General features: G+C 35.9%; 1 protein-coding gene across 1 annotated transcript in view; it reads right to left on the bottom strand.

Annotated features, from left to right (window-relative positions):
* Positions 1-20425, bottom strand: part of xrn2 (5'-3' exoribonuclease 2) — a 32668-nt gene extending 12243 nt beyond the window's left edge. The window contains exons 1-27 of the mRNA XM_081378723.1: positions 20202-20425; positions 19544-19671; positions 18050-18161; positions 17300-17411; positions 15430-15488; positions 15225-15314; positions 15061-15133; positions 14809-14859; positions 14065-14222; positions 13906-13980; positions 13208-13341; positions 13074-13131; positions 12778-12885; positions 12599-12643; positions 11723-11860; positions 10853-10894; positions 10618-10712; positions 7821-7956; positions 4369-4476; positions 4158-4247; positions 3687-3759; positions 3516-3599; positions 2585-2682; positions 2314-2393; positions 1194-1250; positions 712-780; positions 429-560 (exon numbers count right to left, since the gene is read on the bottom strand). Coding sequence (XP_081234849.1) covers positions 429-560; positions 712-780; positions 1194-1250; positions 2314-2393; positions 2585-2682; positions 3516-3599; positions 3687-3759; positions 4158-4247; positions 4369-4476; positions 7821-7956; positions 10618-10712; positions 10853-10894; positions 11723-11860; positions 12599-12643; positions 12778-12885; positions 13074-13131; positions 13208-13341; positions 13906-13980; positions 14065-14222; positions 14809-14859; positions 15061-15133; positions 15225-15314; positions 15430-15488; positions 17300-17411; positions 18050-18161; positions 19544-19671; positions 20202-20276 — 2480 coding nt within the window. The 5' untranslated portion in view covers positions 20277-20425. The remainder of the gene's footprint in view (positions 1-428; positions 561-711; positions 781-1193; positions 1251-2313; positions 2394-2584; positions 2683-3515; positions 3600-3686; positions 3760-4157; positions 4248-4368; positions 4477-7820; positions 7957-10617; positions 10713-10852; positions 10895-11722; positions 11861-12598; positions 12644-12777; positions 12886-13073; positions 13132-13207; positions 13342-13905; positions 13981-14064; positions 14223-14808; positions 14860-15060; positions 15134-15224; positions 15315-15429; positions 15489-17299; positions 17412-18049; positions 18162-19543; positions 19672-20201) is intronic.
* Positions 20426-27398: the final 6973 nt, after the last annotated feature.

Here is a 27398-nt window from a genome sequence, read left to right as displayed (position 1 = left end):
ATAGTATATAAATGCATAATTAATACTGCTTTTGGTGGGAAAAGATTGATAACTCCTGATCTAAAATATTTAAATATCCCTTAAATGTCAAATATTCTGACAAAGAAACATTGAAAATTAGAGGGTTTAAAGTGTAAAAAAAAAAACCTTCACAGAACTATTTGAAGACACCTGTCTGCGCCATCCAATCAAACTGCTTTCATTAAGAAATTAAGTCTTTGGTGGGCCTTCATCTGCATACATCTCCCCTAAACACCATGCATAATTCATCTCTCCTCATTGAAGCCTGAATTCACCAGATGTTTAATTAGCCCGTTTTATACAAACTATTGCACTAATTTGGTTTCTTTTTACACAATACCACTTAAAAACATTAAATGCAAGAATTCAACCAAATAAACTGATGGATTCTATGGGATTTTCTTTACTTGAGCTTTCTGAAACCGGATTGGTCCAGATGGGCTTGTTGGCGGTTTGGGTTGAATCCCAGTTGAGGTCTCCATGATCGGCCACGGTTACTCTGTTCAAAGTCACCAGGTTTCAGAACCTTGCTAGGAATCCTGGAGTGAGAAATTGTAATGCATAAATATAAAATATTCAAACATCATTGCATTACTGAAAAGCCCATTCGATATATTCAAACTCGCTTTTATGCGATTATTCAATAGGTCTTGATATTTATGCATTTTCATTGAATAGTGCAGCACTTACTTCGCCCCTGGTAGGATAACAGCCTTGAACACAAAGCCGTCATCATACTGCGGATCCTGAAATTTGATTCTGCCAACCAGAAACAATCACTATTTAAGTACAAACTTTAAGTGGAAACATCTCATTGCAGAGCCATTCAGATAAACTGCATCAGTCAAGTCTCAAGTTTGTGTTGAACATCTCTGGGTTTCATGCAGCGTCTGACCTCTAGAGGAACCAGTAAATATCAGCAGGTTACACTACAAATGTACAACCATGCTTATTTGAGATGGTGGTCATGTGTGTCTCTGGAAGGACACACATATGAGCCCTTGAGAAGCTGATAGGGCTTAAAAGAACCTGATCCACAAACTAATAAACCAAATGAAAACAGCAACTGAAAGGGAAGGGCTGAAAGATGCAAACGACTAGCAATAAATCAATATTGATCAGATCTGTGAATCAGACGTTATTTGATGCGCATTGGCGGATAATTGTCTTACCCGATAGCACAGCTGCTGCGGATGTCTCTCAGTGTTGGGATGGGTGACTCCACTGGTCTGAGGAAAACAAAAAGGATGTTGTTTCACAGGATTTGTAAAGCTTTAGTCTCAAGTGCCTCAACAGACATTGTCCAGGTAATGACAAAACTAGGGGTGGAAATCTTTTGGTCCCTCACGATTCGATTCAAATTGATTCTTGAGGTCACGATAAAAAAAAACAAAAAACAACAACAATAGATTCTCATTTTAATGCGATACATGTATGGATTTGATTGTAGTTTACTGGTTTGTGTTACTTTTCTTATTTGACTGCGGTAGACAGTTTAATAGGTCTAAGAAGAAAAACAATCTCACTGAATTAATTGTAAACCTTTAAATGGATTTTGTTTATTTAGATGACTGCAATCATTACACACACGACTGGCACTCTTCTGTAATAAAGGAAGGCAGCCCTGAGAGAGACAGAATATCAACTTAGTACATAAATAAAATTCCTTGATAGAAAAAAATACTTTTGCAAATATAGGCGAAATGAAAATACGTGCAATATTTTGCTACCAGATGAGAGCGTGGTGCTTATTGTAAAACTATACATTTGATCCATGTGTTTTTTTTTTTTTTTTTTTAACATTTATTATTGTATTTTTTTTCTTCTATCTGATTTCTATTACCTCTTTTGGCTTAATCCTTTTATTTATTTTTTTAATCAAAAATGTATCATCACTATGAGATATATGTTAAGACGTCAATAGTAATGTTGACTACAATGTAACAGTGGTGTTCAAAAACTGGTAAATAAAATGAAAATAAAACAACAGGACAAATACTATAGAAAAAAATATATATACACAAATTAAATCAAATAAGTTTTTCAGGTATAGCATCCTAGTTTTATTTAAAATGTCTTAAGAAATACTACAAAAGTCGAATTAATGAATTAATGAAACAGATGGCAACAGGATAATCTAATATAATGTTACACATCCGATTTGCTCCCAAATGTTTACATGTGATATGTTTATATGTGATTCATATGTGAATTGATTTCTCCAACCCCCCCCACCCCTAGGCAAAACACAAAGTCATAAAGAAACAAAAGATAAATGTGTTGTCTCCTTACTTATCTGGTAGAATAGGGTCTTCATCTAGATTTAATATACCTTGGATTCCATGGCAAAATTCGGCAGGGATCTCAGTGGCCTTGAAGAGAGAGCATTGGACATTTACAGACTGAGAGAATTTAAATGAGAACATTGCAGAAACAGAATCTTTCATTTTATCTCAATCTTATTATATTTATTGGCAGTTTATAATTATCATAATTAATTGATCAAAAACTTTCACTTTTCAGCTGGACGATAAGTTTGGGTTATATAGAGGAAGACCAGTACCTCATGAGATTCTGCACGGTAGAGTTCCTGGAGGAAATCGCACAGGGGGTGGGACTTCCCAACAAACATGACATCACTTCCCAGACTGTTCCTTCTCACTGGAAACAACCATCAGATGGTACAGTAAGATTATAACACCAAAGATAAACCACTTTAAAGCAGAAAATAATTTAACTCTTTCCCCGCCAGGGTTTTTGAAAAAAAGTTGCCAGCCACCACCAGCATTTTTTGATCATTTTCTCACACACAAAAATTTCTGACCCCCAGAATATTTTGTTGTATGAATATCTGAACAAGCAATATATCCAAAGAAAGAACAGACATTCTGCTTTTAAACAACAAAACCATTTTATTCAAGGTTCATGCATTCTTTTTTTTGAATCAACATTTGAATGTGGGTAAGTTTCATAAACAAAAAGCAACAATTTAAACAAATCAAAGACTACATCTGGATGGAATTAATACCAATGATGATCAAAACACAGATGGAGTAGATCGAGTTCAAAGCCTCACAGGCCTATAGCTCATTCTCGATCGACATTTCATTCAGTAACATTAGGCCGTTTTGATTTATATTCTGTTTAATGTCGATGATCGCATTATTTTACATATGCATCTGCTTACAACGCCAAGGTCATGGGTTCGATTCCCAGGGAAAGCAAGAACTGATAAGAATGTAAAAATGTGAACCTTGAAATGCAAGTCGCTTTGGATAAAAGTATCTGCCAAAATGCATAAATGTACTCTTTCAGAAGATGCATAATAGTTTAACCGAAAACACGGAAAGCAGAAAATTTCGGTCAATGGCAGAGAAGCGTTGTCTCAAATGATGGAAAATTCCATCAATGGCAGGGAAAGAGTTAAGGACAGAACATGGATCGGCAAGTATTTCTGCTCGACTGCTTATTGGCTATGAAGGTATATGTCTTACCCTCCTCTGGGGTCAATTCAGGGTAGACCTCTGCTAACGCTGCGCGTAACCTCCGCTCGTCCACAAACGGTAACAAAGCAACACCTGTCACGAGGAGAAGACCAAAATCACAATGACTGAAAACAATACAGCACTCATGGCACTCTGTGAAGCTCAAGGCTAAGCACTGACCCTGCCAGGCGTATTTCTTCCCATTCAAATCAATGGCAAAGTCATCAGGGTAGAAATCAATGATTGAGGACTCCTGTTAAAGACAGATAAAGACAGTTTCAAAGAGAAAGAACATTTAGAAATTAACGTTTTTTTACACTCTCAAATGTCTTTGGTGTTACTGTGCACGACTATGGAGGACTAGGCATTAAAAAAAAAAAAAAAAAAAAAAAAAAAAAAAAAAAGTTTGTTTAATAATTTTTAAAAGACATTTAAATCATGTAAAATGATTGAATAAAAAAAAAAAATTAAGCCAACTTTTCAATCATATTTTAAGTAGAATTTCCAATTGCTTGTCTCATACATTTAATGATAGATATAGCTAAATTTAAATGTATGAATGTTGAATAAATCTGCTGATCCATGTCTATTTCAAATCAAATTCCCAACAATTTCAGGTAAATCAAAGTCAGAGGTAAATCTGCCACTCACTGGGTCAGTCATCAGAGCTCTCCATGTCGTCGGCAGAAAGTTTCCACTGGCAGAAGGAAATACACTCATGAGCTGCTCCAAAGGTTTGAACTGCAGATGAATTATGATGACATTGTGTAAATCGGGAGTGAACACATCAGGAACACAAGGACAAAACAAAAAAATCACCCATAACAGAGTTTGTGTGACCATGCAATGCGTTTCAAATTACCGGTTTGGTCCCTTTCTCGAAATCGCTGAACATGCCCTTGATGTCTTTGAAGTCGGAGGCAAACGGAGCATAATGAAAGGGAAAATACCACTTCCAGGATGCGCAACCCTGTGACAAATAAAAAAACCCAGACACTCAGAGACAGTCTGTCGTACCACACAAAGACAAGTTAAATACATCTTCAGTTACTTCAATCAGAAATGCTCGATTTTGAAAGACCTTCAACCCAAGTCATTTTTAAGACCTCTTCCATTAGCCCTTTCAATGGGAGACCTTGATACACCATCAAATTTGCAGCTCAATTAACACTCCAGAGGGCATATTTAGGCCAGACAGTTTAAGAGAGAACCAAAATGGCTTTAACGAAAGACACAAACACACTCATGAAACACCCAAATTTGTGGATTTAGTCCATGTCTATTACCTTTCAGGTCATTAACATGCTAGCGCACTCAAACATTTACAATTGTTATTTTTTAAAGTAGATCCGCTTTTAAAATGTACAATCCCCCCAAAACTGATCCAAAACCAACCAGAAAAGAGGGGCAATTTTGTTAGTCAGACTTCTGCCACTTTTTCTACTGAGGTTTACAGTCAATTCATTTCTGAAAATCAGTTCTTTCAAATGGTACATTACAATTAATCTTTTCTAAAGATTCAATGATTCATCCGAGTCATCACTCAAAGCTGTTTATGAAGTCCATGTGAGGCATTGTTACATTCTGTAAACAACATATGTAGGTAAATGTAGGTTGTCTAGCGCTTTTCACAAAACAGTTTCAAAAGCAGCTGTATAGAAAATAATGTTAATTGCTTAATATCTTCGTGCCTTTGTCGCATTTAGCAGATATATTTATATATAGACAGAGAGATAGACAGAGAAATACTCAACAATCACAATTATTTTATTAAATTGGACTTTTTAAAAAAAATATTTATGCTTCAAACTGTATTGTATTATCTAATTATTTATAGGCCTTCTTTTAACTGTATAAACTGTATAATAGTTCATTACCTTATATCAAAACAAAAAAAAGACAAATAAGCTCTCCAGTAATGTCTTGCTTTAAAATATTCTAAATAAAAATAAATCAATCCATATCCAATAAATTTGTCAAAATTGTTAGTGATTGTTTTATGATGGTACGTTTGGGCCTTTGTGATCCATTTTTATACATATACATACATATATATATATATATATATATATATATATATATATATATATATATATATATATATATATATATATATATATATATATATATATATAAACATCACTAACAATTTTGACATAAAAAAGTAAATTGGATAAATCAAATTTATGAGACAACGCATTTGGAAATCTCTTTGGCGCTCTGGTGAAGTCAGTGGCAGCTTTCTGCTTTATAGAGTCAACCGATCTATTAATTTCCTGCATTAGAACTGACATTGTCAAGTGGCAAAAAGGTGCACGAAATCCATGCAATAGAAATTATACTCGTGACACCTCAAATGAAAAAATAGACACCCTAATATGGGTAAATAAAAGCCATGTGGAGATCTGGCCCTGAACATCTACCATTTGGCAGCGTGTGTGTGTGTGTGTGTAAATCAGCGAATGTGTGGCTGAAAGGAGCAAACGCATCTCACACAGCAGCGAGACTCCATAACGAATCTGTTCAGCGGTTCCCTTGGGACGGCTCTCATCCGCGAGCACATGGAGCGAGTGCAGGCCACGCATATATATAGAGCTCCAATTACTGCGGACAAATCCCTGCACACGGAACTCTAATCAACCAGAGATCTACTGAAGAGAACGGAGCTCTAATGACTGAATTTAAAGTTAAAGATCAAGACCCTGCATTAAAACTCAACTACATAACACTAACTGGCTCAAAGAGCAGCGCAAACACAGCGCAAAGCTGTTTGATCCTAGATCTGATGAACAAACAGATAAAGCAGGGGATATTCTGTTACATTTCCTGGATCTATTTTAAAACAGAATGTGCAAACTCATAAGTGAAAAGGAGAAAAGAATAAAAGGTAGGAAATAAGTGTGTAATTAATGATGCACCGATCATGATTTTTCATTGGCAATTCAGTTTTTTTACAAGCAAATTGGCAAATTCCGATTGCCTTTTTTTTCTTTAAACAAAAGTATTTGTTTATTTGCTCAAGAACATGCCAAACTGACCTTAAACAAAAAAATATTTGTAGCCATTTAAAATTAGAGGCAACCACAATGTAATCATGATCCAAACAAAGATGCTACACACGTAGTATGAGCAGTTGTTTTTAAATTAAATCTAATTTAAATTGTACAATTTTGTATAATTTCAAGATTAAAGCAAAAACACAATGGTCTGACTTTAGAGTTGTTAAATTATGCTACATAAGACACACCTGCGCAAAACAAAAACAGCAGACGGACTGAATGAAAACTCTGCCAGTAGGTGGCGCTTATGGAACCGCAAGAGTTTCTTTAGGTACTGCTGTAAGAAAAAGCAGCAGCGCTTATAAACACTAATTTATATGGATGTAAGAGGAAAAGAAAATGCCATCGAAAGTTTTCTGAAGACAGCCAGTTTCCTTCAGAGATACATTCATATACCCCCATCAATATTTATATTTTTCTTCTGATATTTCAGGCATTGTGAACAGTGAGCTTGCTGTGTCTCTTCTCTTCTTTGCATTTGTCTTCGGCGTGTCTCATTTGTGGCCTGTGTTAACGTCTAGGTGACACACTTCGTAATATTTCCACACAAATTACATTTTGGAAAATGATAGCAATGCAGTTTGTAAGCAAAAAATTATTTTGGGCAAAACCCGGCCAGTTCCTATTTATGGCTGGCAAACCGGTGCATCTCCATGTGTTATATTCATGATGGCTTCAGAAGCTGAGCTGTGGACCAGCAAATTGTGAGCTTGTTTGTTCACCCAAAAATTTAAATTCTGTCATTAATAACCCTCATGTTGTTCCAAACCCATAAGACTTTCGTTCATCTTCGTAACACAAATGAAGATCTTTTTGATGAAATCTGAGAGTTTTCTGTCCCTCCATTGACAGCTGCCACACTGATGCTTCAAAAGGTTCATAAAGAGATCGTAAAACTATTCCATATGAATTGAGTGGTTTAGTCCAAATTTTCTGAAGAGGCATGATCGCTTTATCTGATGTACAGATTTAATTTAGGGTGAGTAATAGACAATTTTCATTTTTTGGTGAACTATCCCTTAGGCTCACAATTGCATAAACATTCTGCCTCTTACTTGGTCTAGGAACTTTTTAATCTTTTAATCCATATTTACACAAAAAAGTATGCATGCATTATATAGGCATCAATATGCACAAGGAGAGCATGAAGCAGAATATCCATTAAATGGCATGAAAATAGCTGTAATGACTGGTCAACTCTAAAGACTATAACCCTTCAGGTTCAGGTGTGTGTGTGTGTGTACCAGTGATTTACCTGATAGTAGTACCTGAGCACCCAGCACAGGCCCTCCACGTACGACTTCACCACTTTCTTACGAAACTCATCGTCTGACGCATCCACATCAAATTTGGTTTTGTAGTAACGCTGTTTCCAGCCGTCCTCCCATAACCTGTGAAAAACATTTATAACACCGTCACAGATACACACGCCTCTGAGTTTGTCGTCTTCTCCAAAGAAAGGCCTGAATTCATTAAATGCAAACCAGCCTCTCCTGTGCCAAATTGAGCGGGGTTCACTTTTATGCATATGCACGCCTATGAGAATTTCCCACTTTGACGGGCTCCATTAAGGGGCGACGGGAAACTTGTTTTCCACCTTAGCGCTGGTCAGGATATTTTGACATGCTCTGGAAACGCAGCTCACATAATCAAGGATGAGCTGCATCTGTCTAGTGTAACCTCTACAGCGTCCCACCGGGGACACGGAAAACCTCCATGAATACCAATTGAACCCAATCGATTTAGACCGCGTTGGAAAGCTAATCACTGAAACATTTGCTGTATTAATCACTGGCTGTACGGACACGCATCATCGAGAGACCCCTGCACGACTCGCACGGAGATTTGTGTGAAGTTTGTGGAAGTCAAGTCACCTTTATTTCTATAGAACATTATTAAATAGATAATTTCAAAGCAGATTCACAATAATAAACAGGTAGGTAACAGAATCAATGATGCAAACTTCATTCAAATAATGCAGCTCTAAGACAATAGTGTCATTAACGACTAGTCAAAAAAAGGAGTCTTAAGGAAGGCTTGTATAATTAAGATTGTTTTAGGCTCAACAAACCACAACTGGAAGGGTTTAGTAGGACTTTACATATGATACGCTCTTCTATTCAGAACAGAAAAACAAATATACACTATATTGGCATTAAATGACAGAAAACTAGTTGATACTGCTGCATGACATCTTTCTCTCTTCTGACCACTGAAAAAAACACATTTTTTGAAAAGTCATAGAAACGCTATTGTGGGTTTTTTCTTTTCCTATTGGAGCAAATGGAAATGCAAATATTATATTTTGTTTCTTTTCACCACCATAGAAATTTATCCAACTATGATGACTTCTGCTTCTGAGGACCCCAGAAATGTGAAAAGAGTCCATAGGAAAATATTACCAAAGTAAAAATGATTAGACAGCTACTCAACATTGTGGACCATCCTTAAATACAACTTGTAATAATTGCTTTAATAACGGACTGCCTAAATAAATGCATGTTAGCTAACTGCATGATTTGTATCATCTTAGAACTGTACACAGGGTTCCCACATCTTGGTTAACTTCATATTCAAGGACCTTTCAAGGACTTTCCAGGTCCAATACCCTCAAAATCAAGGACTTAATGTGGGGAGACATTTCAAGTGAGAGCAAGGTTACATCATGTTACCTTGTAAGATACATTGTTACAGTTTCATGTGTCAAAAACTATGCAGAAAAGCTTTTTTTTGTGCTTTTTGTTTTTGGCAATGACAGAGATCTGATATTCTATTTGTCGTATTTCGGTTTTGCATTAAAATTAAGAATATTTTCTTCAGTGAAAGGAAAGATGTCGTCGTCTGAGACGGCAGAGAGTAGCCGGTTAAGCAATGAGGTTTCTTTACAAAGATCAATTAAGAAATTAGGTTTACTTAATTATTCAGTAAAACGATACGTTATTGTGAATATTATTGTTACTTGTTCATCATTGTGTCAGTGTTTTATTCGCTGACTTTAGCTAGTTTCTTTGCACGAAGAACAACAGTGACGGAACGCCTTTGTCCGTTCAGGGCCACTGTAGAAACATGTCGATGTTAGGGGACCTGCGGTGTGTGTAGATACAAGTGGCTCATTCTAAGGTAATAAAAACATAACGGTTCATTAAGTAAGGTCTTTATACACCGCTGAAAACATGTTTATGATATTGCATTTCTGTCAATAGATCCACCTAAATATTACACAATGCACCATTAAGGTAAAAAATAAAGCTGCATGGTTTGTATTTTTAATGTTGTGCATAATAGCCTACATTTTAAAATTGGATCATATATATCGCTGTCACAATAACAGCCCATTCCTCTTTCTCCTTTTTGTTCACTGAGGTGGAGCGGGTAATGAAATATTGGTCTTGTAAATACTTTCCAGCATTTCAGTAATAAAAAAAGTACATCTTTAAAATGCATGCGAATTACAGTTAAGCGCAACAGTTATCGTACGTATGGTGATCGGCAGAGATCAAAAAGGATTTAAACAGTGAATTTTGAAGTGATCTCTTCTTGCAAACTCAGAAATGTGGATTCGGACGGCAATTAAATCACCACACGACCTGTTTGTCAATAAACAGTAGGCTAGGTAATTCGGCCAGGGATTTTTACGTGGGTGGTGGGAGAAAAACACTGACATTCTGATTCAGAAGGCAACAAAATCACAGACCAACCCATGTAAATTATGAAAACACCTTACGACCCCATGAGAAACAATTACCGTCCGAATTTGAGAACTTATTGCACAAAATAAAATCAAGGACCTGTATCTTTGTACGTTAATTTTCAAAAACTTTCCAGGGCCTTGAAAGTTTTTGAATAAAAATAAATAAATAAAATTCAATGACCTGTGGGAACCCTGTGTACATGTCTGTAGATATGGACAATACAATTTAGAGTAATTTATTATCAAAGGTGCCTGTAGAAACACGCATTTCCTGTAAGGCTTCTTTGAAACGGTATGTATTGTGAAAAGTGCTACACAAATAAACATGAATTGAATTGAATTCCAAGAGTTGTGTTGTTACCGGACGACATCTTCTGGTTCTGGTTCGCTGTCACTGTCCTCGGCTTTGCGTTTCACACCACGAGTATCCACGCTGTCACTGGTTTCAGCAACACTCTGAGAGGAAGGACAGTGATGCTGTTTATACACTAATTCAATGACAGTCATGTTCTGAGGTGGTTTGTCAAAAGCTTAAGTATAAAGCCCTTTCAAAAATGTTGTACAAAGAGCAGGAGTGAGAGAAAAAAAATACATGCCTTCCCATTTTTGATCATGGCTCTCAAGGACTGAGCCGCTTCCTGAAAAATACAGAAACAGCTCATTCAACCAAGGTGACAAAATAAGCATGAAAGTCATACAAAAGCAGCAATAGACTGCAGCAGATGAGTTCTGCAAGTGAAGAGAATGTGATTAACAGTAATGTACAGGTCGCACAAAACACACAAATGAGCTTGAGGTTGTTTAAGCAACAAGTTGTGACCAAAACTTTAAGATATCGTTTCTAATAGCCGAAACACCCAAAATCCTACACCAATCAAAAACTACAGTAAACGCAGTAATATTTTATTACAATTTAAAATAACTGGTTTCTATGTGAATATATTGTAAGATGTAATTGTAATGAAGTAATGATGCTGAAAATTCAGCTTTGCATCAGTGTCACATGATCCTTAAGATATCATTCTAATATGCTGATTTGCATCTTAATTTAATGCATGGAAACAGTGAGATACTTTTTTTCCTGTATTATTTGATGAATAGAAAACAGAAGAAAAAAGAAAAAACTAAAATAGCATTAATTTGTAACATTATAAATGTTTTTACTATCACTTCTGATCACTTTAATAGATACATGCTTGAATAAAAGTTTTTTTTTTTTTTTTTTTGTATCTTACTGACTTGGAACAACGGTGTACATAATTTGAAAAGCTTTCTAGTTCAGCTTTCTAGTACTTACTTTGCCTTCTCAAAAGTTCAAAAGTTACATCTTTGCTCTTTATAGAAGTTTTTTTTTTGTTTTTTTTTTATGTCTAGGGATGGGATGAAAAGACTGGTGTTCACAGCTGCACTCATGTTAAGCTACTGTATCCCATATTGACAATCACAGAGGCAGTGTGACAGCAGACCTGATTGCGCTGGTTGCCCTGCATCCTCATTTCATACGCGGCATGTCTGGCATTCTGCACTGCCATGGGTCTGTCTCTGCTGCCCAGGGCCTGAGGGGCAAACTGACCACGAGGGACAAACGATGGACCCTGCTGCGCCTGGGAAGAGTGCAAGTATAATTAACAAAAAAGTTATATATATGATTATGTCTATTTATTATGCTGGTATTAATATATTATGATTTTGCTGGTAAAATTTAATTAAATCATGATTTTTAAGCAACTTAACTAGCAAATTACATACCTACCTACATATTTTTTGCTATATTAATTTATGTTTTGCTATATTGATGCATAAAAATTGTTGGTAACATTTTACAATAAGGTTTCATTTGGTAACTGCATTGTTACCATTAACAATGAACAAAACTCCTACAGCATTTATTAATCTTAATGTTAATCTCAGCATTTACTCATACATGTATAAAATCAAAAGTTTTATCTGTGAACTAACATTAACAAAGACTAAAAGGCTGTAAGAATATATTGTTCCTAGTTAGTTAACTAATTTATACAAACAAGATCTTATTGTAAAGTGTTAAATTGTTTTATAAAAAAATCTTTGGGGGGAAAAAAATATTTAGCTTTATTATCCAGTCTTACTAAACGCCCCCATAAAAATCTGTTATTTGCATGATGTAAATGCACATTCAACGTGAGTGAACTATTCAGCCGCTGTCAGCTGAATTAAATGACCTTGTGAATTGATTCAACTCACTGGCTTTCAAAGGAAGTGTGGGTTTATACATATTGGGTTGACATTTCAAAAAGGAATTATTGAGAAACCTCAACATTTTTTTTTAATTGCCACAACAACAAAAAGACATTTTCACTCACTTTCATCCGTTTCTTCTTTTCCTTCATTCTCCACTTAAAACTCTCCTGCAGGATATAAAAGCCTATGATGAGCTGATGAAGTGCACATTTCTGTATCAAACTCAGTGTAATGGGTCAGAGGTCACAAGCCCTCGGCAGCACAGTGGTGACAGCAAACAACATTTATTGTGCGGTCTCACATCGTCGTCTTTGCGCTTTTTGAAGATGTTGTCCTCCGCCACCCCTACGGCTTGCATAATGAGCTCTACTCGCTCGAGATGGACAAAGCCGTTTTCTGTTAAGTAGCCCTAGAGAGAGAGAGAGAGAGAGAGAGAGAGAGAGAGAGAGAGAGAGAGAGAGAGAGAGAGAGAGAAAAAAAACCCTTAATATAGTGTATATATTATATTATATATTTCACACCATCGTAAAAAATATTAAATGAATGCAAATTCATGTCGACTTCAAGCATGGGATATATGGACGTGTAAATATTCACCCCAGTCTTGTGAACGACATCTTTGTAGATGCCAACCAGACGATCGATGGCACCCTCTCTGTTTGAAGACAAACTAGAGTCAGAACTCACTGCAGTGCACAATGAAACAACAAAAGTGGCTTCTGCGAGCGTACCTGATCTCAAGAGATGGTAAGTGGGGCAAGAAGTCGTTTCCCACAAAGAAACACAAAAACACCCAGTCATCGACGCTTCGTTCGAAGTCAAATGGGAACGGCAGGCTGGCCATCGTTAACTCCCTCTCCAGATACTGTGGAGCAAAGAAACATTATATACAGACAAACATGTTTACATAAATATACATGATCTGTTTTTTCACCAATTTGGTATTTTTTACAATTCACAATACCCAAGCTTTGCGGCAGCAAATTTTGCACAAACATTTTCCTTATAAAGCATAAAAATCTAGTTTAGTGACCATGAAATCAAAATGGATTCTTCTTTTGATAGAATTCTATTAACTTGTTAATAAATATTGCAGTATTTATTATAAATTATTTATCCGTGCATTTTTTTAATTGATGTGTCCTTGTAATCTTGCAGCGACATCTCTTCTCTGATGATGAGGGCGGAGCAACCTGTCACTCACATAAGATCCACCAAACGCAAACCACAACCATCCAATCAATTCACCACAGACAAAATCAAGCCCCGCCCTACATCTTGTTCCAGAAGCCGTTTCACTCGGATATACATCACAATAGGGAGGAAAAGACTATTGCAACTTCCGTTTGTTGACTTAAAACTAGCAAAATAATCCGACAAATTTAGACAATGTTAAAAGCATAAAACGCTTAAAAACACTGGAACACACCTCTCGTAACACAGCCAGTCGGATGAATATGAACTCCTGTTCTGATACTGGAATTTTGTCTGCAAATTCATCATGCTGAGAGAGGAGACACAAAACACACGTTCACAATAAATTGAGGTAAAGTTCTGGGCGTAGGGACGGAGAGGACGAGTCTGTTACCTCGCCCTGTTTCTCTCGGGCCAGTCCCTGACAGTCTTTGATCTCGTGGCCCATCTGACTACACAGGGCGCAGGGTCTGGGTTGGTTGGGTTTAAACTCTTCTCTTATAATGGTAAAGTTGGGTTCATGTGTCGCCAAACCCAACATTATCAAATCAGCTAGACAGGAAAAAAAAAAAGAGACAGTTAAACATTTAATTAAGTTTACTGAATTAAATTCTTCTAAAGTGTTTTATTATAGACAGTTGCAAGAAAAGTTTCAGATAATGGCAAATCCAGAAAGTACAAAGATAAAACGCTTGTATAACAAACATGCAGTCAATGTTCTTCATAAACGTTAATAATGGCAGCTTTCAGTCAGATTCATATTTTGAAGTATCTTCTCTCCAGACTAATCAGATGCAATATGGGTTTCATCATTCATCCACTTAGTGCATTAATACTACAGCCATAATGTTTTACATCCCTTTATACATACTAATAAACCCAAATAACTTTAATAAATCCCTCTCATGATTTCATAATCATGTTCTGTAGCTTAAAGTCAGCATGACATGACATCAAGTGAGCATATCACAGGAAGAGTAAAGTTAGTGCATGGATGAATTTATTATTTCATGCCGATGTTACAATGACATTTGGAAACAAGTATTTAAGGACACACTTTCAGAATTTTGCTCACTAAAGTTTAAACTAAATGGCCAAATTCACTTTAATGCTTTTGAAAGAAAAAAAAACACTTTACCATCAGCTCCACAGAGACAGTGATGCGTGTTTGGGTCGTGATTTGGCTGACCTGGAAAAGAATGACACATTAGACCAGTGAAGCTCTTTTCTAACCACATTTTAGACTTAATATTAGGCTTTTCTAAAGCATCTGTGGGATAGTTGTTTATTTAAAACAGAACACCAGAGGAAAAGGCTTCAAATAACAATCATACCACAAATCAAAGCAATATTTCAAAAGACCTTCACAAATCTGAGTTCTCAGCTCTACCTCTCTGTCTCCTGATGAAATCCATAATTTTATGCTCTCCTTCACCAGGAACACTGGCGTCCGACAAGAAAACCTGCAGGACAAAGTAGATATTTATTGATTATATCCCACAGCAAAATAAAAACGTTTTAATTGCAGTTCATTTGAGTAGTCGTATGGCCTACTGTGATATTGCGCCACCCAGGATCATTGGTCAGTCTGTCTGAGACGTAATATCGCAAACATTTGGCCAAATTATCCATGAACTCGGTTCCCTAAACACAAAACAGTAGATGTCAATAGTAAAACAATCAGGATGACATGCTGTTTGGCCAGTACATAAGAGGACACATAACTTCATTAATCCATCCCAAAAGTATGAACACTTACAGGGGTGATGCAGTTACTGTCAAAACGTTCTTTAATGCCCTCAGGTGGCAGGTAACCACCTAAAAAGAGAAGCATTAATCAAGCAGGGAAACTAGAGAATCAATGCGTCACAAACACCAAATAAAATTTTAGTCCAATTAAGTCCAACTTGAACATATTAGTGCAGGAAAGCAGGGATTCCCAAACTATTTGTCAGCCAAAACTCACTAAAAATATTTATTTGAAGTACACCCTAAGATTTTAAGTTAATATTTCAATAATTTAAAACATTTTGCATGTTCATGGTTCTCTGATGTTTGTTAATGGACAGATGATATGCAGGTAGTGTTGTCAAATAATAGATATGTATCGATACTGAAATAACTCCAATGCTCCTTAATTTCTGCAATATCGATACACTGATACCAGCTGCACGTTCTCGCTCCCTCTTCTCTACGTCGGTCGAATTGGCACAAACCTGCCTAGTCTCATTCGCACCGGGTGAATGGTCATCCACGCAGGTTTCGCGCTCACACCAAAAGTGCGTGCAGCACTGATAGTGGCGCTCTCATAAAGTCGCCTCTCCGCTCACAAGTACCAAATTGCCTTATTTTTTGTGGCTTATTGCGCTTAAATGGTCATACATGAAAAATTATGTCAAACTGCCTGACTTGCCGAGTATTCAGGTAAATACAGTACGTTTTTGAACGTAAATAGTTGAGAAAAGTAACCCATGTTGTGTAACAGTAAATTGGATCAGTGCATAAGCTCTTAAAGTGACAGCAGCCTAATAAACCTGCTGATGTATGTCATGTTGATAAAAAAAACTAAGGAAATAATTCGCTGCTCTTGACTTTTCTAACTTTAAAGGGGTCATGAACTGGCTTTTTAATATTTTTTATATTGTTGTCTGAGGTCAACTTATGATGTTCGCTTGGTTTTTACATTCAAAAACATCAAAATTAATAAGTAATAGAATATTTTTCTACCCTGGTTTTGAGCCTAGCTCATGAGATGTTTTTTATGGGCGTGCCACATTGAAGACTTGGAAGTAAACGTCCACTGCTATGATTGGATAACAGTTTTGCATATTATAATGAGTTTCATGTAATGCGGGGCTAAACAGGCAGTGTTGAAGTAGGCGTTGATCTTCTTCTGCGGAGGCGGTGTTTGATAACCTTTGACCTCATAGATCCCCAGTTTGAAAAACCTGTTGTTCGCTGTGCCTGGTGTCAATAAAAGCTTTTATTGGACTAACAAGGAAGTTTTCAGTTCTGAAACTTGCAGGATATTCTTATAGTATGATGACCTCTAATATGTCAAAAGCTCAAGGAAAATTTGATTTCTCAGTTCATCACCCCTTTAATTGTAAGTATTAATCTGTATTTAATTTTCACAATGAAAACTATCCAGTGTTATTTTACATTTGAGACCCACCTGAAATCTGTATTTATTTGTTACCGTTTGCAATTTATTTGTTCTTATTTTATTACTGTTCACCTGTCATTTATTTTGTAAATGTAGTTCAACGATAAAAAAAGCCTCCCTGTGCTGTGTGTAAGCTATTACAACAAAATTACGGCGGTAAAATTATGGCGGTGTAGGTTTTATGGCCGTTTTCCCCGTGGTATTGAATATCGATATTTTTCAAGGTATATACAAGTTGGAAATTACAGTATCGTGACAACACTACATGCAGGTAAACAAAACATTCATTTTTTTTAGGTAAGTGTTTAATTTTTTTTTAACCATAGTTATTTTAATTGTGTTTTAACTATTTAATTATTAGCGTTTCATCAACTCACAAACCCACTGATTTCCATCACATACCCAATAGGTTCACCAACCCCAGTTTGGGAATCCCTGGATAAGTGAATGTTGTTGTTCTCACCTCTCTGAATAACTTCTTCTCTCATTTTCTGTTTTTCCTCTACAAGCTCCACTGCTTCCTTAGATGCCCGGAAACGTCTTGATCGCTGCTGGTTCATTTTGGCACGAGGAGCCTACAAACAATACCGATGAGCAGCACAAGAAATGCTTACTGAAACGGTCAACTACAGTGTGCATAATTCATGCATGCACTATTTTAATTTTCAGAGCATTAAAGAAATGATGGACAGTCACGTTGTTTACCCGAGTCCTAAACCTTTTTAGTTTTGGAAAACTGTTGACCAACTACATAGTAATATTTTTAAATGAATGTCATTATCTTATAGTTTGTGCATTTGTTATTCCAGCTTATATATATTCCATCATCTTCAAGGAAATATTTATGAATTTATAGCTGTTATGGAAACAGATTATGGCCGTATAATTTCTAGCTTGTAAAAAAAAAAAAAAAACTTCAGATTTAATTTACTAAAATAAATAAGTACTTTAAAGAAATTGAACATTTAATGAAAAATAAAAATATTGTTTCTAACACATAAAAAATGGTGGTTAAAAACGTAACCATTTCACCACAAAGTTTGTAATAATTCCCAGTGGCTCACTTCTGAATTTATGTGCATTTTCAATACAATGATCCAGAATTGACTTGTTTTTCTCTACAGAGATGCAGCAGTAATACTGAGTGTAAGTGCTGTAGTCAAACTGGCCTAATAAAGAAGATATGAAGATGATTATGAAGGATGATACATACCACACCATCAATTGCCATGTACAGAACCCGTCTCGGTCGAACAATGTTGAAGAGACGGTCAATGTATTCAAAAATGGCAACCATCATTTCATCTTCATTTTTAGGTGCTGGTCTGCGAAAGGTTAAAAAAATGTTAAAGTTTTAATAAAGTCACTTGAAGGGATAGTTCACCTAAAAATGAAAATTGTGTCTCTTTAAAAATTGTGAAAATTATTTACTCATCCTCAAGTTGTTCCAAACTAGTGCTGGGCGGTTTGACCAAAAATCAACATCACGATTTTTTTCTAAATTATACCGGTTTCACGGTTTTTTTTTTTTTTTTTCAAGCATGATGGGTGTTAACCACATTTTCTACTGAGTGAGAGAGGAAATACTGCAGTAGATTTACTTATAATGCCATATTTTATTGTCATGAGTGAATATTATAGAAAAAATCCACACTAATATTAATAATACAGGTTTGCAAGGCTGTTTACAAAGAGGTGCCAGCAGGACGCGCTTTCCAGCGCTTTCCAGTGGTTTCCCCGGTAACGGCTGTACACAAAGCAGCAACGCTCATAAACACTGCTTTATCAGGAAAGATAAAGAAAGATTCAATCGTAATAACAAAGAAACTTTTCTAAAGACCGTCAGTTCACTTCAGATACGTTAATACAGTATAAAAACACGCGCGCCGCGAGAAAAAAGACACTCTCACCCCCACACGTCTCGTGCCCATTCTAGTCAATGCTTGTGTTTCAGATCGAAGCTTCCCAGAAGCGGCTCTCCGCGCCGCTTCGCTAAATATAGGCGCCAAGTCTATTTTGACGAACCGCGTGGAGGACGGAATAAAACCTTGTCGCAGCTGTAATGCGCCGCAGACGTGTGTTGTAAATGAGGGGTGAGACTGTGTCGCGCAGCGCCGCGTTCCGATTAAAGCGACATACACCGGTATTGCGGTATATTAAAAATTCATATCGTAACAAAAATAAACACCGGTATTCGGTATGAACCGGTAAACCGCCCAGCACTATTCCAAACCCATTTAAATTTATTTTTTTTCTGCTGAAAACAAAAGAAAGATATTTTGAAGAATGTTTGTAACTAAACTGTTGTGGGGCACCATTGACTTCCATAGTATGTTATACTATGGAAGTCAATGGTGCCCCTCAACTGTTTGGTAACCAATATTCTTTAAAGTCGACATGAAATCAAAATTGAACCTATTTCCTTTGTTAGCGCATATTACTAGTCTTGTGGTCAACAATTAATCCGTGCAAGTTAATACACCAAAAAAAATTGTTTGCCGTGGTAATCTTTAATCAAAATCTGAAAAGTTTTCGTCACAACACTGGAGAAAAGTCGTTTGCAACTTCTGGTTCACGGGGAATTTAAATTCAAAATATCTTATTCATACAGGTTTGGAACAACTTGAAGGCGAGTAGATTAGTCATTTTTGGGTGAACAATCCCTTTAAATACATCAAAACATGTCAAGAACAAGAGAGAATCTCACTTGTCCTCAGGATGTGTGCAGGGGTGAATAATTCCATTCATGTCTAGGTACAGGTTGTCAAACTCGACTTCATTTGGGTTCGGTTTGCTGGTATCAACTGGGATTTTAATTCCATTGTACTCCTTGGCCTGAAAATAAGAAATGTATATGGATAAAGATTTTAAACTTTACTGACCAATCTACCTAGTCTTCATAGTCTAAAAACTGCCCAACTACATTTATTTACATGGCAGAGCTGCATTCAGAAGCATAATCTGAATGCTTGAAGCACCTTCAGTTTCACAATCGGCTGAAAATTTGCATACTTCTCTGTGATTGGTTGCTCGTTCGAGCGGTCTCGCATATCTAGTCTCCCTAAAATGCGGTCTAGAAGAGATAGTAACCTCTCAAGGTGTTTGAGACACGACCAGAAAGTCGGATCTCTAATTTAATTAGGGTAAACATGTAGACTATTCAGCCAAAAAGATTACATTTAATAAAAGTAAAACCACATACACTCAAACACAAAAACAATCTGCACAAAAACAAACTCGATCACATGTGAGCGTCAGGACTGTAAAGCTTATTTCATTATAACCATTTTAAGTGCAAGTAAATGATTAGTTACATAATTAATTAAATAAATAATCCTTCAGATGCTATTGTGTTTGTGTCTTACCTTCTCCTCCAGACAGTGCACTACTATCGACGGATACTTCCGACTCAACCAGCGAAAAAAAGCGGGGACTCCCATCTCCCGTAAAAATTCTGCACTTTTAAACGAAAGAGCAACTTTAAAAACGATTAAAAACAGCGAAACACGCAGTAGGAGGAAAACAACCAGCAAACACAGAGCACGCAGTTGATTTACTACAGCAAAAACTTCCGGGTTAGCAGGAAATGACGCAGAAAGAAGCCAACCACGCGCTGGCTAAAAAGAGAATTGCACCTCCAAATCAACAATCAAAACCTGCAATAAAGAGTAAAATTGAGAAATTATAACAAATAAATAATAACAAACCAATAAAACTTAGACTTATTATATATATAATATATACACCAGTGTTAACCACTGATATATGTAAATGATCATTAATTAAAATAATATATAGGCCTATATACAGTATATATATATATATATATATATATATATATATATATATATATATATATATATATATATCATTAAATAATTTATCATGGTTTTCAAATATCATTTAGATCAGTGGTTTTAACTTAAAGTTGTCCTTGAGCACAAAGTAATGGAAAAGAGATACAAAGACTTATTGTAATTCTGAAGTGATTTTAACAACTCATACTTACACAAAGAGAATTTTGTATTAGTATCAGTTTGTCTTTTAATTGCATTTATTTCACCACACAGCAGCAGATTTCTGCAGCTCCTTTCCAATGCAAATGAGCATCATATGACAATCTATGGAGACTTGAAGTATTCAGCTGATTTCTGTGAAGAGCTGTTTGATCTTTGGTGATGCAAATTCAGTAGTTTGTCCTTGTCTTCATTTGCTCTTGAGTCTTCACATTATGTCCACCAATCCAGCGGCTTGTTCATTGATGAAGCCTCTTGTCACACAAACATGGACACACACAGACACACACACACACACACAAACATTTATGAAATTGAGGGTGAAATCACATAGGCTCATATAATTCAGCCCTCCATACAACCAGAGTAATAAGCAAACGTTTACTTAAACCAAAAACCACATTAAATGTACATGCATTGGATCTCTTGAAAAAATGGACACACTGCAGAGTGCAATCTTTTATGATGTCAATCAAATCATGTTTACCTCCTGTGTAACTACATATTTCATGCAGAAAACAGCCTTCAACATTCCTAGGAAGATCCATCAGCTCCTCATCAGCTCTTCAGAAGGCAAATAACCATCATAAGCAAGTCATTTTCAGTCGGAGCTAGATATGACACTTTCAGTCATATAATTCTCCAGAAACATAACACAAATCATGTTGTTCTGAATTGGTCTAATATGTAGGCATATGGAAAACATCAATTTTGAAGAATGTGATGCTTGAAGCTCAATATTTCAGCTCAATATTTGAAGCTCAATATTTCAATATTGTTTTCCATATAAGTAAAGGCCTGTTCACACCAAGGACAAGAATATATATGTATAGTTAGGCCCATATGAAATGTAAATTCATGTCCCAGTTACATTTAATGTTGTCATATATTTCTGGTTAAATAAACATTACATAAAAAAAGGAAACCAAATGCTATTCTGTATTTTCACGTGAACAATGTTATTAATGTTCTATTTATTAAAACCAAGTATAAATCTCATCACATCCAGTTAGTGTTTTTAACCCCCCCCATTTCCATTTGATTTTCATTTGGCCATTTCAAGTTTGATTTTGACGTGACAAAGCGGTGATATCTCCAACATGGCTGAGTTGTTCACATACTTTTTAATTAGTCTTCCCATTAGGGCCAACATTATGTTCATTCAGACTGATTCATGAACGTGGAAAATGCACGAAAACAAGATAACTAGGCCTAATCACATCCAATCACAGCGCGATGGAGGCATTGTCTCCTCTTACGTGACCCATTCTCAGTTACCCCCACTGAAACCACCTTTAGGGGGTCTGTTAAAAGTCAACTGGCTCAGGGGGGGCAAGAGAGACTCAGTCCATGCTGTCACTTCACCTGTGGCTGGTTGTCGCTATTGGACAGTGTTACTTCAGAAAAACTAGTGATTTATAAAGTTTTTAATATCACATTGTGTAATATATGTGTTTGTTTTATTTATGGATTATTTTCTCATCCATTTTTTTTGAGGAGGCACTGCTTGTCTTGCCTTTCAAACACCCCTGAACTATAATGATAACTAGGCTATATGAGTGTCCACACATGCAGAAAATTTCGTTCTGTTTATTACAAGTGTATTTTTTTTGTTTCTTCAAAGGCTCCAGTTCTTTAAAGCAGGATAGATTCTGATTGGCTGTCAATGTTTTTATCGTTCATCAGCTGAAAAAATAAAAACATTATCTTTATCGTTATTGTCATTGGCGTTAACAGGCCTTAATAATCTCACTGCAACGGCGGTTAAACAGTTAAAAATAGGATTCTTATTTCAATTTCCAGTTCATCAAACATTAAAGGTATAGTTCACCCAAAAATGAAAATTCCGTCATCGTCAACCTGTATGAATTTCTTTCTTCTGCTGAACACAAAAGAAGATATCTTGAATAATGTCAGTAATGGCCCAATTGACTCCCATAGTATTTTTTTCCCATTCAACTGTCTGGTAACCCATAATTCTTCAAAATATCTTCTTTTGTGTTCAGCAGAAGTAAGAAAGGTTTGGAACAGCTTGAAGGTGAGTAAATTATGACAGAATTTTCATTTTTTTTGGGTGAATTATCCCTTCAAAGAAATAAACCTCTGCTACAGCTCAGTTTTCTGTGTTAAAGTTCCTGCATTTATTCTGCATTGCCTTTCATAATCGCACCGCTCCCTTGTGGTGGATTGTGGCACTTCAGATGCCTCTCTTTACTCAATATTTTTTGCAACACTTTACAATAAAGCCTCATTTGTTAACATTAGTTAATGCATTAACTAAAAAAAAAAAAAAAAAACTAACAATGACCAATACATTTTTACAGCATTTATTAACCTATTCATTTTATTTGAATTATTAGGGCCTGTACTGAATCATTTGGGACACAATTCTTATAAATCGAGATGCGGATTTTTCTTCATTAAAAATGAACAGCTTCAGAGCAAACAAAAACATGTTTAAACTGAATCATCTGATGCTCACAAATACAATGAACGCATAAATTAATGAAAGTACTTCATAAAAGTATAAAACATTTGCATAAATGTATTGCATAAAAATGTAATTACTCTAAGCATTTTTACAACAAATAAGCATTCTAAAAAGTGAACATAATAAAAAGACAATGTAAAAAAATATATTAAAACATATATTCAAATAAATAAACCGTTCACTACAATTAAATGTTGACAGTTCTGACTCAAGATGGGTGTGCTGGTTAGTGTGTCACTAGAAGAGCTAAATATTACAGCTTGAAGAACAGCGTCCTCTGCTGGACAGCACTTTGCTTTACTTGTTTTGATGTCCCATCTCAAAATATATAGGTATGTAACTTTATATATATATTGACTCAATATATTACTCAATATTATTGAGTATCTTTGCAATGTGCATTAACCCTGTAATAGATCACAACATTTGTTCTTATGTTTGATCAAGCCCATGTAAAGCAATAAAAATTAGGAAATACACCAGACAAAAAACACATTCATAATGTATAGAGGAAATTGTGAACAGAATATTTTCTGAATTCAAAATCAAGTTATTTATCTCATTTGGATTTATATCTAGTTTAACAGTGAACTTTTTCATTTCACAAACTTCTGTTGAACATCAAATTAAAATTCTTTGTACCGATGAAATGAAATAAAATATGTCAATGGCAAATGTGCAAACGGTTGCTCTTTATAGTGGAGGACCCAGTAAATTATTCCTCATGTTTTATTGGCATTATTATCATTCAGGGCATGCAAAGTGTTTTGGCCTTTCAGTGTAGTACCGAGTTTGGCCAATGAGGATTCACTTGCAACATCTCATTCTGGATTCATAACATGAACCCTGACAACAATACATCTCTCAAAGGCTCCTGAATAGACAACCTTAACACTCACATTAACAACCACAGACCAATTACTTAATGAACACATAATGAGGTTCCTTAAAAATGAGCATATAGATGCATTTAGGCAGGAGCAGTTGCACGAATGTGCACTAGACAAACATTACATTCTAAAATTCCTTTTTGATCAATTCAACATGTATCCTATGCCTTTAATATTCAAAAAATGATGTTAAATTATCACGCAAAATGTAATTTCATATTTCCTTTTTTTTTTAGATTTTGGGGTGAAATGACATGTTCTGTGAGATGTTTCAACTCCTCGTAAATTTCACAATTACAATAAACACAGAGTTTTGAGACCTCTCTCTGTCTTTTTTCACATTTATATGTTGGAATGCGAACACATGAAAAGCTCAATCTCAATTCACATGCTACAAAGGATCATTTTACGCACCCAAGGCTGAGAGCGGGCCTTGAACCGTGGGCCTCGTTCAGAATGCCTTAGAAAAGAAGCCCACTCAAGATGGTTTTTATTTAAAAAAACAAAAACAAAAGGATAACGAAAAGCAATCCTACCCAACACCCAACTGACATTCATGCCATCACAGTTAGGATCTTCTAGCAGGATTCCATGTTAAATGAATGAGGAGTTTGCATTAAGGATTTGTTGAGATGATCACCCAATAGTTAACAGCAGAAAAAAAAAAATGTCCAAAAATCTAATACCAAAATTTTCCCAACAAATCTGCAGCTGACCGGATTTTAAAGCATCAACTAATTAGCAATGAAGGAAAAACATACAAAATAACATTTGGGCTAAATTGCCAGACTAAAGGAGATTTTTGGGGAGGATAAAAGCGTCAGTTTGACCCACACCAATTAAAGCAATACTGTTCAGGTCATAATTTTGACCGAAAAAATATTTTTGATAAAATCTTGATGGCAGTACAGTGGAGCACAGATACAAACATAAATGGCAACAGCATAATTGCCCTTGATTCGACAGTATTACACAAACTCAATCAGTGTAGATTTGGAATGGGAAATGACATCTATTTTGATCTGTGTTGAGATAAAAAAAAGAAGAAGAAGTGTTATTAAAGCCAATCAGGAGGGATGTGTTAATTAAAGCCAGAGGACATTTGAGCAAATAATATGACCCAAATGAGCGCATTGGCTTTTGCGAACTTGGCAAGACAGTGCATAATAATAATAGAGTTTTGCTGTAAACAATTGCTCTAATATGTAGCCTATTTGCTAACTTTTCTAACTTTGTTGAAATGTTAAAACTATTCGAACAAACAGCAGATGTGACAAGTAAATCAACTATCATTCTAACAAACAATCAACAAATACCTACTGACAGGTAAAAATAACACTACATAGGCTATAAAAATAATAAATTAAGCAAAGGATAGCTAGTCAGCAGTCATAGTTGCTAAACCTGCGACAGTGCGAAGGGTCACTAAATTATTCCGCTAGTAGGCCTAGGCCTACGTCAAATAAATAGGCTACATAAATATTCTAAATAAATAAATGAATGGACATGAAATATCAAGGTGAAAATAGATCGAGCGTGGAATGATATTAGTGCGTTGGCGGCAACCCGATCTACCAATCAAAACCATGTAGAGCGCCGTGTAATATTTTATTCAAATTTGATCGGCCGACGTTCCGAGAGCGTTGACTGAACTGGGACGCCGCACGTTTTGTGATGGTGTTTATGGCGTTCCGAACTTCCGATATGTGCGAAGTTATGAATGGAAACGAAAGGAGTTTTTTTTTAAGTATACCTGCAGCCAGGAACGGGCTTTTGAAAATCTGTTTTCTCTTGCTCCACGATCGTTCAGAGGAGAAGCCCAAGTCCCGGTAAGGAAATTAAATGGGAAACCCGGAATGGATCTGGAAGCGAGTGATTATAAAACGCTTTGATCTTTAACGCTCCGAATCCGATCCATATAAAATTTTCCAGTCTGACTTTACATGTGCGTTGCGTAAAGACACTAGAAAATACACATAAAACATCGAGAATATACAAACGGAGTGGCCAATTTTTGTTGGAAACGTAAGTTTTGTAATAATAACGTAAATTACAAAACAGTTTTTGTAGGCAGAAGACCAAGGTCTTCATTCAGTTGATGAGAACAGTTAACATATTTCCTATTGAAACAGGGTTTGGGCCTTTTCCACTCTCTTTATCAAATTGCTGTGATCCTTGATTAGCTAATTGTCAGCTAGACAGCATTTGATTGGACAAAAATATGTGAGGTCCAGGATGAGTCACCAATATTTTTAGTCTGTTGTCCATAAGAAAGAGTGTAAATTTTATCACTTTTTATTTTTTATTTTTTTACGAATAGTCAATGTTTAGAAGTACACTAGCAGCATATAACTATTTCATGGATGTAATGCTTTGAACGTTTCAGCGGTGTTCTTAACATTGGTTATTTTCGTTATGATTGTGTTTATTATCTTTAGCCAATAGTGCAAATAATGTTAATGTTTTTCAAGTATAGTGACTTCATAGCATTCATGGTTGACTGAAGTCTAAAGCATTGAATGCCGAATTAGTGCGCCGACCTCACGGTAGGGTATGGCACAGAAACATCAGTGCATTTCAATACATCAGTGAAACCTGGATCTTTATCTTTTAGCTTAATTGAAAAGAGTGGGTTTGTAACAGGGCTCTAAAATGCTCTTCGTGCAGGCAGAGCGCTTTAATTGGGCTAAATTGATGAGAATTGAAAGCACTCAGTTGAAAGCAAGACACCGCATTGGCAGGCGGCCTGTTGTGCCCAGTAACACAAAAGCACAAGGGCTCTTACCTGCGCATTAGCATAGAGATGCCAAGGGTGAGGATCCGCCCGTACACGATTTTAATAATAAACACATTTTCCCGTTAGTCTCCAGCACAAGAGGGAGTCAAACATGTTCAGAGGCCGTTTGTCATGCATAGACTACTTCAGCTCATTTTAGCCATAATCCTGAACCAAAACACAGTTTTAGTTTGCAGCATATTTTAAGAAACTGATAAAAACTGAGTGTATACTTTGTTGATTGTGTAAGATTTTATACTCAAACAATGGTAAATTGTACAGGGTCACCCAGAACTCATTAATATAACACAGATATGTGGTATAGTTGTTACTATTTCCAAGTGGATGCGGCACAATGGTGGTGGTTGAGGAGAGATCCCCTGATATGA

The sequence above is a fragment of the Scardinius erythrophthalmus genome (genome assembly GCF_964197995.2).
Source record: "Scardinius erythrophthalmus genome assembly, chromosome: 11".
Lineage (NCBI taxonomy): Eukaryota > Metazoa > Chordata > Actinopteri > Cypriniformes > Leuciscidae > Scardinius > Scardinius erythrophthalmus.
Note: the sequence above shows the minus strand (reverse complement) of the source record. Positions and strands in the feature narration are given on the sequence as shown.